Genomic DNA, 12,236 nt, shown 5'->3' with positions numbered 1-12,236 from the left:
CCGAAGAAATTTTCTGAATGAACTCCCGTATTTGCGCCGCTTAAATACCCGTATGTCCGGGGGCGGGACATGCAAATACTGGCTGCCAGCTCTCATTGGCCTTTTTTCATAGATCAGAGGTGGATATCGGCGCTCAAGAGAGACCCCTAGTGTCGCTTCTCCGACACAACGTGGAGAGAGCGACAGAAGGGGAACTGGAAGAGCATGGTGCTAACAACATCATGGTGACAGGATTGATTGGGAAAAACATACTGATTTAATGTAGGCTATAGCTTGAAAACACAGTAAATCACTTTGGAAAACAGCGTCTGGCAAATGCATAAAATTAAATCAAATGAATTAGCCAGATGCTCAAATTGAAGGGCCCTTTAGTAACACGTTCCCAGTTTTGAATTGAAATAAGACAGAGCTACATTGCAGGCACAGTAATTACAAATTTACTGGAACAACTATCTCTTTTAGAGATGTTATGCTTGGATTTCAAATCCTTTTCAAATCAAAGACCTTGATTGTTTAAACCTTTCATTAAATACATCAAATCTAATAAATAAATCCTATAAAATGTCCCACAAATGTACACACAAACAATATTTTTCCCACACAATATTAGTCTAAGACCTTGGTGCACAAACCATAACTCACAAGCATTGAATTCTTGCTTAATGACACAGTATTATAGCTCATATTTTCCTCAAAACTGATTCAGACTTGTCAGTTATAATTGCAATTAAAACTATCATTGTAATTGCACTTATAAATATCATTATAATCGCAAGTAGCATTGTTATTATAACATATATTGGTGCTTATACTAAATGGCTGGAAGTCACATAAGCTGCTGTGCTGTTGGTTTCTTGTGAGCTTCACTGTCTGTCATCGCATTGCGTCACTGTGCATTTGAATAAAACTGAAATCAACTTCGCTAAACTTGTTGCATTGCCAATGGTCAGTCACTCATGTCTCCTCAAATCATTGAAAATTTATGATTTCCAGTCACTTTGTTGCTGTAAATCACTGTTAGTGTGAAAGCACCTTAACAATGGGTTTCACACTCTGAAGTGTCCCAGCGATCACTTACTAAGGTAAGTACCGTAGTTAGCTAGCTATCTTAGGTTAAATATAATTAATTGTTAGGTGAGACAATGAATTGAAATTATAATTACTCTTACAGGTCAAATGGTAGAGCACACATAAACATGTTAGCATTTAGTAGATGCTTTTATTCAAAGTGACTTACAAATGAGGCTACCTAGCGAGGCAAGGGTCATAGGTTTGATTTCCAGGGAACGCAAGGACTGATAAAATGTATATCCCAATGTATATGTATATATATATTTTTTTTAAGTTAACTAGTTAGCTAATGAAGCTAATGGCGAGTGTGATGAGAATGCAGTAGTCGAATTAGATCGATTGCAGATCTTGCGGCTCGAGGTCCGAGGCTAATGGCCCAGGCTGGCCAGTTGATAGCCCTGGCTCGCACTAGTCACATAGTGGAAAAGCGGCTACGGTAAAGCAGTTTTTCTGCTTTACAAACTATCTCTGGTTCTAAAATGCATATTTAAAATATGACAAAAAAAACTAAAACTAATACAAGTCATTTGCATATTTACTCACCAGTCATAAGGTGGTATGAAGCTATGTTCAGGGATCTCTGGAACAGGCCTGTGTCGTAGCTTAAAGGAACGTGTGGGCCTTGCGTCTGAAGGTTCCTTAACCATTTGGCATTCCTCATATATTTCATTTTCAATCATATCTCCCTGAAAACCTACAGGTGGTCCTTCTGAAGGAAAATAATAATTTTCATCTTTAATATTTTCTGCGCCATAGCAGGAGGGCTCGTCTGATACGTTCTCCGATGATTCATTGTTGCTGTGCTCAGAGGCAGAGCTAGAGCTGGAGGAAGCAGCTTGACATGCATCACTAGACAGTGTGTGAGGAAGAGTGTATGTAGCTGAACCAACGGCCATCTGCTCTATGTCAGCAGCAGTCTCCAAACCCTTACAAGTCTTTGCAGAAAGTGTTTGCCTTTCCATCTGGATGTTACTGCCCTGAGGATGCTGGGAAGATGTTCCTCTCTGCTTATCCTTGGGAAATAACTGTCTAGGTCTTGGGATTGGTTTTCTCCTCACTGGAATCTTATCTAAACCCTTACCTCCATCGGCTTCCACCATCAGGGTCTCCAGGCTGCTTAGGATCCTCCGTTGGTGTCCAGTGGGGATATGGTCCACCTCAAGAAGCTTCTCCTTGGTTAGACAACTGAGGTCCTTAAGGCAGTGGTAGCCAGCCCGAGTGAAGCTGGAGGCATACTGGGGCAGGTTCAAACTTGCCAACCACTGATCAATATCCTGGTCAGGCTCCATAGAAGACGAGGCAGATGGGTCTTCACTGGTCATGAAGTCTGCGGGTTTGGAGGAGAGTCTGACATTGGATGGTAAGGATAATCTGAGGCAAAGGACAATAGAAAAATGTGAGAACACACCCTAGGTAAAAATAAGTATTATGAATAATAACATTTACAAACTATCAAGTAAATGTCTGGGTGTTTGGAGTTTAGCATTTTTAATGCCTACCATTGCTAATCTAATGTTTTACAAACATTGAATAGCAAAAATGCTTAAATTGGCTCACTTGTACATTGCAAGTATGGCCCATCTTGAATAATAAAACATGTTAGTAATTCTAAGGTTTTGTAGTATAAAGCAGAAAGAAACTTCCTGTATTTTTAGAAAGAAATCAGAAAGAGCTTGTGGCAGGGCGGAGGGCGGGGCCGGGTCGTGATCCTACGCACCCGGTCCCGTATCAGGCTAATTATGCCTCCATGAGGGTTAAAGGCTGACTGCAGGGGTTCGTGCGGGAGAGAGAGATCGTTAGCGGACATGTCCGTCATGTGTGTGTTTGTGTCTTCTTTTAAGTTTATAAGAAGAGTTTACTGGTGACAGAAACTTCCAGTGCACACACACACAATACAAGACAGAGATAATATATATATATATATATATATATATATTTATTTATTTATTTTTTTTTATTTTTTTTTTAATTAAAATTAAAAAGTTAATAGAAAGTCTATAGTGAAATACACAATAAGGCAAAAATATACATAAAGTATGTACAAATCCAAATCTGTTATATACAGTGCAAGGGAATGTAATGCAGAAAGATATGTTAAATAATATAACTGACTAGGCTGTGTATTGCACATTAAGCACTAATAGTATAGTTTTAACTGTTCATGAGATGTATAGCCTGAGTGGAAAAACTGTCCATGTGCTGTTCATGTGCTAGAGTTGGCCAGATGGCAACAGTTCAAAAAGGTAGTGGGCAGGGTGAGTGGGGTCCAGAGAGATGTTTTCAGCCCTTTTCCTCACTCTGGAAGTGTATAGTTCTTGAAGGGAGGGCAGAGGGGAACCATTAATCTGCTCAGCAGTCAAAACTGTCCTTTGTAGTCTTCTGATGTCCGATTTTGTTGCTGAACCAAACCAGATAGTTATTGAAGTGCAGAATACAGGCTCAATGATTGCGGAGTAGAACTGGATTTGCAGCGCCTGTGGCAGGTTGTGCTTCCTTTGCCAGTTGAGGAAGTTCAATCTGCCACAAGTTGATGTGTTGGTGTGTTCCTCCTAAAGTCCACAATCATCTCCACTGTTTTGAGCATGTTTACATGCAGCATTTGCAGAAAGGGAGTATTTGCATATCTGAAGTCAAATGTAGCAACATATAAAGGCAGACATTCACAAAACGCACTGGTGCTAAGCTATTTAGTGTAAACGATACAAGCAAATAAAAGCCATCTACTGTATACTTGATAGTGAAAAATGGGATGGAACACAGGGGTGCTACCTTCTTTGTTTTTGTTAGAATAAGTACTTCTGCGTTCTGAAGTTGCAGAGAATGAATCAGGTTTTGAAAAAGCATTGCAACAATCAATCCTTCTTCTAACAAAGGCATTGATAAGTGCTTCTGCATTATCTTGGGATCAGTGCGGATTTCTTTAAGACTGCAAGGGAAGCTCAGCTTCCCCTATAATGTCAAAAAAATAATGGTCAAATATGTACTATTGTGTAAACAATTTATTGACTAAAAATGCGTTAGAACACGTTCATCTCGAAGACGAGTTCGTTCAGAATCAGCTACACTACATATAGCAGGTCGGCTGACTCGATTTACTTCTCATACATTCCCGTAGCGTCAGTGCATTTCCCTGTTGAAGCCGAGCGTCCATTGACTTCAATGGGGCTGCTCTGAACAGTTTTTTTCAGTGCTCCGAAAATAGACGGTCATTGGATAAATGCTGCGATTATGTCCCGCCCACGGACGCTCAGCGTCTCTGGGGGTGAATGAGGAGTGGGCTGGCCCGGACTCCGGCTTCCGCGTGATGATTGGAGGATCTGTCGAAAGACTGCATCTCCTTTTGATTGACAGCGAATCTGTACTATAAGAAGTCACTGAAGCTATTTCGCGCTCAGTCCCATCGCGGATTTCTCAAGTGTAGTCGAAAGACAAACTGCTGCAACCTATTTCTTTATATTTGTTTGGCGAAATTGCTAGTCAATTTGCATAATACATTTCACACAGTTATACACCACATTCCTTGTTTCAGTTTTACCAAATGTAATATATTTTGTTTTAGAGCGTTCGTTCGTTCGTTCGTTCGTTCATTCATTCATTCATACAGTAGGCTAGGCTAGCGTCGTACGGATGAAACTGCGCACGATGGCAGACGGTGCTAATATTGTCGACCTGATTTTGGCGAAGCCATTTGAAAGTCTTCCTTACGAGGAAAAATTAGAATTAAACAGCAGGGCAGATCAACACCTAAGATTGATTTAGTGCAAAAAATAGGGTAAATAAGTTTATAATGTAGGCCGAAAATGAGCTTCCCCTCTTTGAAAGACCAGCAGCCGCCACTGCTTGGGATATAAACTTCTGCAATGGTTCTTAAATTATATCATCAAAATTCATGCATGCTATACGAGAAACACAACAAAGAGCAACATATAGATTACCCAGAATTGAAGCTTCTGATTTAAGCAAAATCCCAGATTATCCAGAAATACATTTATATTAACCCTTGTGCCACCTTAATGCCAAATTAATGCCAACGTCATAAATGTAGCCAAAGGTGTGTATTTTGCTGGGAATTTTGATATTTCAACCTCAGTTCCTAAATTACATCTATAATACACTGTGTACACAAAATAGTTACACTCAGGACCTTCAGGACAAAAATGTCCCCAATGAAACCCATTAAACTGTAATATTTGATCCCAGTGCCATTAAAGTATACAATCACAAATTATATGATATTATGCTTTCATTCCGGAGCCCTGGCTTCAAAATTGAAAATTTTCCACGAGATGGCACCAATTTTCTCATGTTTAGCCTATGGAGCAAATACATGCTTTTTCCAATTTTCTGTTTGCTGTATTATAGAGAATTGCAGGCCAGTTGAATAAATGATGGGGGGAGGGGGGGGTTAGGAGTGTGTGTGTGTGTGTGTGTGTGTGTGTGTGTGTGTAAAACAACAGTGGCATTATGTAAACAAACTGCAACCCAAAATCAATGTTGTTTCTAACCATTGACATATACCAGAGTGTGATAATCAAAAACAAATTTTCCCCTCAGCATTTAGTGTATAGAAAATAATAAATGTGCTTTTTTTTTTTATTAAAAATTACAGTGGCATTATGTAAACAAATTGACATTTAAAAAAGGGTTAAAATCCTGAAAATGAATGAATATTTGGTAGTTATGATCAGGACAGATCATAAGTAATTGTATATATTATTAATATGGCATTTTTTTGGCATTGGCATTTTTTTTATTGATGCACAAGTTTTAATTCTATACATTTTTACTATTTTTCTCTTGTAATCAGTCAAGTTATTGTAACCAATCAGAGACATGTCCGTTGCTGGCTTTCTGTGTACAATTTTGAACATTTCTGATTTTCAAAAAATTCAAATTGAAAAACAGTTCTCAGCTTGTTTTAGATGTGTAGCCAAAATAAAGAATATGGCATGAAGATGCCCCCCACAAAATAAGTAGCCTATTTAAATGTAAATTTAACAATATCAATGGAACTAAATGACAATTATGATTTTTGTCATAATCGTGCAGCCCTTACATGCAGGGGTCATAAAAATATGACTTAAAATTTAAAATCAGACAATCACAGACTATTCAATATGATGGACCCTTTCTAAATACACTCAATTATTACTTTATTAGGAACACCTAGACGCCTACTTATTCATGTGATTAACTAATCAGCCAGTTGCAAAGCAACAATGCAATGCATAACATCATTCAGATACAGGTCAGGATTTTCAGTTAATGTTCACATCAACCATTTGAATGGGGAAAAAAAATATATTAGTGATTTTCAACCACGGCATGATTGTCGATTCCAGTCAGGCTGGTTTGAGTATTACAACAGTCTCAAGAGATTACTCAGAATGGTGCCAAAACATCCAGTGAGCAGCAGTTCGGTCAACGGAAATGCTTGTTGATGAGAGAGGTCAACAGAGAATTGCCAGACTGGTTCGAGCTGACAGACAGGCTACAGTAACTCAGATAACCACTCTGTACAATTTTAGTGAGCGGAATAGCATCTCAGAATGAACAGCATGTTGAATCTTGAGGAGGATTGGCTACAACAGCAGAAGACCACATTGGGCACATTATCAGGACCATAATATTCCTAACAAAGTGCTCACTGAGTGTATATGGTCATATCCTAGATTAGGTAGTGTCACATCTTACTGACACATTTTACCAACTCTAACTTATTTGATGAGTTGAGACATTCTCTACAACCTCAAACACACAACTAACAAAATTCCATTTAATTTTCATGGAAACATAGAAGCAAAGAATAAAACAACACTTAACTCTCAAACCTACAAAACCTTCAAAGACTGGCTAATTATCGTTATTATCCAAATTGTTTTCTGATTCACTTTGGCCGAACATCATTCCTCTGGGTATTTAACCAATCCCTTCTAAATTCAAAACCACTCTCAGGTTAATGCTTATATTAACAGTGGATTTCAACTTTGTTTTTTAGTATATAGTGCTATGGATTGGTCATCTATTCACATGGCACCAAGTTAAATAATAAAGCAGTCCTGTAGTAAATATTTCTCATCTTTATTCAATCTTAAACAAAGGACTGTTCATAAATAAATAAGTCATGAATGTCTGGTTTCAGAAATTAAAACTGTAAAACTAGGTAGCAGTCCTTTATTACCAAACTTCAATTAACATTCTCACAGCCATGGTTAATTTTGTTCAGCCATGACAGAGAAGTTAAAACAAACTTAGTGTGGGATTTTATCAGTCCTCTTAATATTAGTTCCATAGTTTAAAAGCACTTTCAGTAGGCCGCCTTGGATGATCACAGCTTCTTCTTTTCTCCAGATTACTTCTTCTTTCAGCTTTAAGTATCACAATGAGCCTTTCAAACACTATCCTTTCCATCTTCAAAAAATAAATAAAAATGACTTTTTGTTCAAAGAGTACAATTGAACAGAGTAATTGAAATGTCATGGTGAGGTAGTTTGGAGATGCAACAGTAGTGTTGAGGGCAACAATGGTGAGGTTTTAGAGAAGCAAAGAAAGTCTGCAGCACAAAAGCGTGGGATGTTTCACTCGACTGTGTGTGCGCCTGTCCGTTTCACCAAAATCCTTGCTATACTGGCAAAAGAAATTTCAATGCTCTTTGTAGACATGCTGGATCTGATATTCAAGCAATTACAATGAATAAACAAATAAATTACTGCAATGGTGTTGGACGAGGGAATAACTATAACCTTGCTTCATAAAAACGAATTTACTATGTAGACCAAGGGTGCCCACACTTTTTTTGTGTGATGATCTACTTTTATATGACCAACTCAATAAGATCTACCAACTAAAATAACAGTTTCATTTAAAATAAGACAATGCTTGTTGGGACTACTGAATGTATCCCTAAATGGAATTCATCTTCTAATTAATAAAAAAATATATAATAATGTTCAATGTTGATATCATTCAGTTTTAACATTAAACCCAAAACACCTACAGCACAATAAATTACAATAGCCAGGACATTTACCTTATTCTGATGACGAGTAAATATTGACCAGGCGAGGTTTTGTTTATTCAGTTGCCATGACAACTAGGTTTGCACATATGCGCCTTCCAAGGACTTCTGAGAACAGAGCGCGAAATTGCGATGCTACTGTCCGGATTAGCTACTGTCTGGTTCCATTCAGTTTTGCCTAATCCGGGCAGTAGTATTGCAATTTCGTGCCAGAAACTAAAACTATTTTTTATTAATTTAATGAAAGTACATTTAAATTTTGTGCGATCTACCAGCATTGCCTTTGCGATCGACTGGTAGATCGCGATCGACGTATTGGGCACCACTGATGTAGACTGATCTCACTGAACAATCTCCTAACTAGGAACTCTTTGGAGAACTCCTACACTGTAAAAAATATGCTGTTGTTTTTACAAAAACAAAAAAACACTGGCAGCTGTGGTTGCAGAATAATTAAGTAACAAATACAGTAAAAAAAAGTTTTACAGTGTAAAACTGTTGTAATTTACATGACCACGCTGACACTGTTAAAAGAAAAAAACAAAATCAGGTACATAATTGTAACATTCTGAAACTGTAAAAATCTGCTTTTCACTTTATAACGTATTGCTTTTCACTGTAGTAATTGCAGAAGGGCACATGACATAAAGTTCACCAATAGTGACTCTTCCAGGAGCAACAACCAATAAACATGTAGAGACAGTGCTCAGTGTCACTCACACAAACACTAAACACCATCAGAGTAACACATTTGAGATTAAAATAATGCAGTAAACATTAACTAAACTACATCAAATATAACACAGAACACCCCAATCTACATAACTGATCATGAAATGGGTCATGCAGAAAATTTTTACTGTAATTTTAACAATAATTTACTGTAAAATGTGCATGTACTCTTGTTAAATTGTATAAATAAGTTATCCAGGAAAATCATACTTTTTACAACATTGTATTGAATAAACGATTTTATTGTCTTTTAAAATACAATACAACTTTTACTGTATATTTTACTCGTTAATCAATTAAAGCATTTTTACAGTCCGTTACCGTTAAAATTGCAGACATTTTTACAGTGTCTCTGTGAATACGGGCCCTTGTCAAACCGCTTGCTAGGTGACTGTAATAAGTTCACAAGTTCAATGTCGTCCTCTTTGTTTCATAAATGAAAATATGATTCATATTTTACTACTTTAAAAAAATTTTTGTTGAAGTTGTTATTCTCTTGTTTTTACTGAATATAAATGGCCTTGAAAAGATAAATAATCTGAAAGTAATCAGGGTGGCAATCAGAGTAAATGAGTACAATATAGCAACTGGATTAGGTTACTAAATGTATTTTACATTATGCTAACATTAATCTGACTCAAACACACTTATTAATGGTAACACTAGCAGCCCAGGCTTCAGATTATTGTTCACTATACACAAAAGGCTATTTTCGTTCAGAACAGCTTAAGCAATCACATTTTTTAAATCAAACGTAACTGGCAAACAGTAACAGCCTAAACTAAAGCATCACCGCTTTGGCACGATCTAAATCTTTCACAATCCCCAAACCTGCACTGACATGCATCAGACATTTACTAGTTTAGGCATGGGGATTTACACTCACCAAGCGCTTTATTAGGAACACTACGGTCTTAAACGTGAAACCAGTCATTTTTTTTCTCATTCAAAACGTTTAACTCCTAAAAGACATGAATTGTAATTTTGCAATATATGTAGGAAATCATGAGCACTCACATTAAAATGAAGACTCTAGTCACATCAGTAACCTTATAAAAGCTGTTTTATTCTACATGGAGAGGGTCCCCTCATGGGGGCGGCCATGTTGGATTCACATGACCAGCTGAAATCTGATTAAAGTTATCATGGCTGACTGAATGCTACATTTCTACAATGGCATCTGATACTTAAAACTATTGATTTTAAATGATACAACATCCAAGCCAGCTAGTCCAAGATGAAACATAGACAAAAGTTACCGAGCGCACCTCTTATAATGGGCCTGACGTGGTCTGCTGTTGTTGCCCATCCTCAAGGTTCAACATTTTGTGCATTCTGAGATGCTTTCCTGCTCACTACATTTGTAGAAAGAGGTTATCAGAGTTACCATAGTCTTTCTGTCAGCTCAAACCAGTTTGGCCATTTCCGTCGACAGAACTGCCGCTCACTGGATATCTTTTGTTTTTGGCACCACTCGGAGTAAAATCTAGAGACTGTTGTGCGTGACAATCCCAGGAGATCCGCAGTTACAGAAATACTCAAACCAGCCCGTCTGGCACCAACAATCATGCCACGGTCTGATGGTTTCTGTGAACATTAACTGGAGCTCCTGACCCATATTTGAATGATTTTATGCATTGCAATGCTGCCACTTGATTGGCTGATTAGATAATTGCTTGAATAAGTAGGTGTACAGGTGTTCCTAATAAAGTGCTCAGTGAGTGTATATTCCTTTAATTTCACAGCATATCATATTCTCCCAATACTACAATTCCCTGATTTCTACAAAGAGTTGAATATAATGTAATCTTGTTTAGCAGCAGAATAAAGATGAATAATCTGCCTTCTACAATATGTTAAAGATAAAGCGTGTAATATTTTTAGTTCAACAAGTTAAAATACTTTCTCCTATCCAGCATCTTAATGTGAATAGACAGACAACTATATGTAAGCATTTGTAAACGATGTGTTGCTCTGCTCTGGACCTGGACAATAGCTTGAGTTTGGGAAAGGACAATGTTTGTAAACCTGATTGAAAAGGGTCTATTCCTTGAAAGTTTTAAACCATTAACTGTGCTGTATTTTTTTATTTGATTTTATTTATTTATTTACATATTTTATCTTCATCCTACTGGTTCAAACCGTAGGATGAATGTTGCAAAGCATTCTTCTAGGCTTGATAACAAGCACAAGCATGTAGTTCCATTCCTTACACCCAAAGTAATTAAAGTATGAAGAATGTACACAAAGAATGTGCTCAAGTGCTCCTTACTCTGCTGTCCCCATATTTATGTGGCAAGATTGTGAAAGCGCAAAATTATATTTAGAGCGCACAAAAATTTTCTGTGTGGGCAAGATAATATTTTGATCGTGCAAATGATATTTTAAGCGCACAAAAAGTAATTTTGTACAGTCTTGAACAGTCTTGAGTTTAGTAAAGTAATCTATCTTCTTTTTTTTCTTTTTTTTTGCGTGCGCTCGGAACTTTACGCTGCACGTTTGCTTTTCCAACCGTATTCCAACAAAACTATTGCACTTATTTTGAGTCATGCATACCATAAATTTCTCTCTCATAAAATCCACCACTCAAGAGCAAAGTCCAGTAGTTGGAAACACTCCTATCACACTGCAATGCAAGTATATATTCAGCTTTAAAATACCATTATACATTGATTACATCTTCATCGTGGCACATAAGAATCAACACACTGCTGTACGTTTATTTTTATTGGCAATAACAATACTCGTATAAAACACCTCGTTTAGAGGTGTAGCCTTGAGCTGTACCAAAATAACCAATAAAATCCAAAACTGGAAATATCTGCCCCTTGTTATCTACAAATGTAACCCAGAATGCCTGTAGTAAATGTGTTGTGATGGTCGAAGTAACTCATTTGGAGTCAATATCTCACAAAATATGTACCCCATTTACGAAAGTATAGGCATAGTCAATCTGAAAGCAAAATATCTCAGCAAAGTTATGTTGTGAGGGGAAACCACAACTTTCTCTGAACATACCTCAGCGGGCACCTTCCTGGTTCGGATTATCGCAGTGTCGCTGTACCTCTCTGGCAAGACGTTGTCACCATCTGCTTACTATAGTTAGTATCTACTATAAAAATGCCGTTCCGGCTTTCGAGTCTAGGCGCGCTTGCGCTGTTCTCCACTCCTATCAGCGCTGCACAGACACGCCTAGCCCGCAACCAACCGCACCTGATCCCCCTACACTGCCCAAATGGTCAGATAGACTCAATTAAAAGGGAAATAACATAGAAGTATAATGATGTTGGTTAGTAAGCCAGAATCTCTCTTCTTTATCTCTGTCTCATCAGTCAACACACTGCGTGTTGCAGCTTGATGGCCTTCCGGTGATGGATTCTGCAGGATAGAATGTGTCATGACTGGTGCCACACCA

At 37.6% G+C, this 12,236-nt stretch overlaps 1 protein-coding gene across 2 annotated transcripts in view; it reads right to left on the bottom strand.

Annotated features, from left to right (window-relative positions):
* Positions 1–11,944, bottom strand: part of LOC127657565 (arf-GAP with Rho-GAP domain, ANK repeat and PH domain-containing protein 2-like) — a 145,910-nt gene extending 133,966 nt beyond the window's left edge. For both annotated transcript variants that reach the window (XR_007972306.1, XM_052146425.1), the window contains exons 1-2: positions 11,840–11,944; positions 1,615–2,442 (exon numbers count right to left, since the gene is read on the bottom strand). Coding sequence is in view for 1 of the 2 variants with exons in the window: in XM_052146425.1 (XP_052002385.1) it covers positions 1,615–2,393 (779 nt within the window). In the remaining variant the exon portion in view is untranslated. The remainder of the gene's footprint in view (positions 1–1,614; positions 2,443–11,839) is intronic.
* Positions 11,945–12,236: the final 292 nt, after the last annotated feature.

This window comes from Xyrauchen texanus, chromosome 2 (genome assembly GCF_025860055.1).
Source record: "Xyrauchen texanus isolate HMW12.3.18 chromosome 2, RBS_HiC_50CHRs, whole genome shotgun sequence".
In the NCBI taxonomy this organism is placed as follows: Eukaryota; Metazoa; Chordata; class Actinopteri; order Cypriniformes; family Catostomidae; genus Xyrauchen; species Xyrauchen texanus.
Note: the sequence above shows the minus strand (reverse complement) of the source record. Positions and strands in the feature narration are given on the sequence as shown.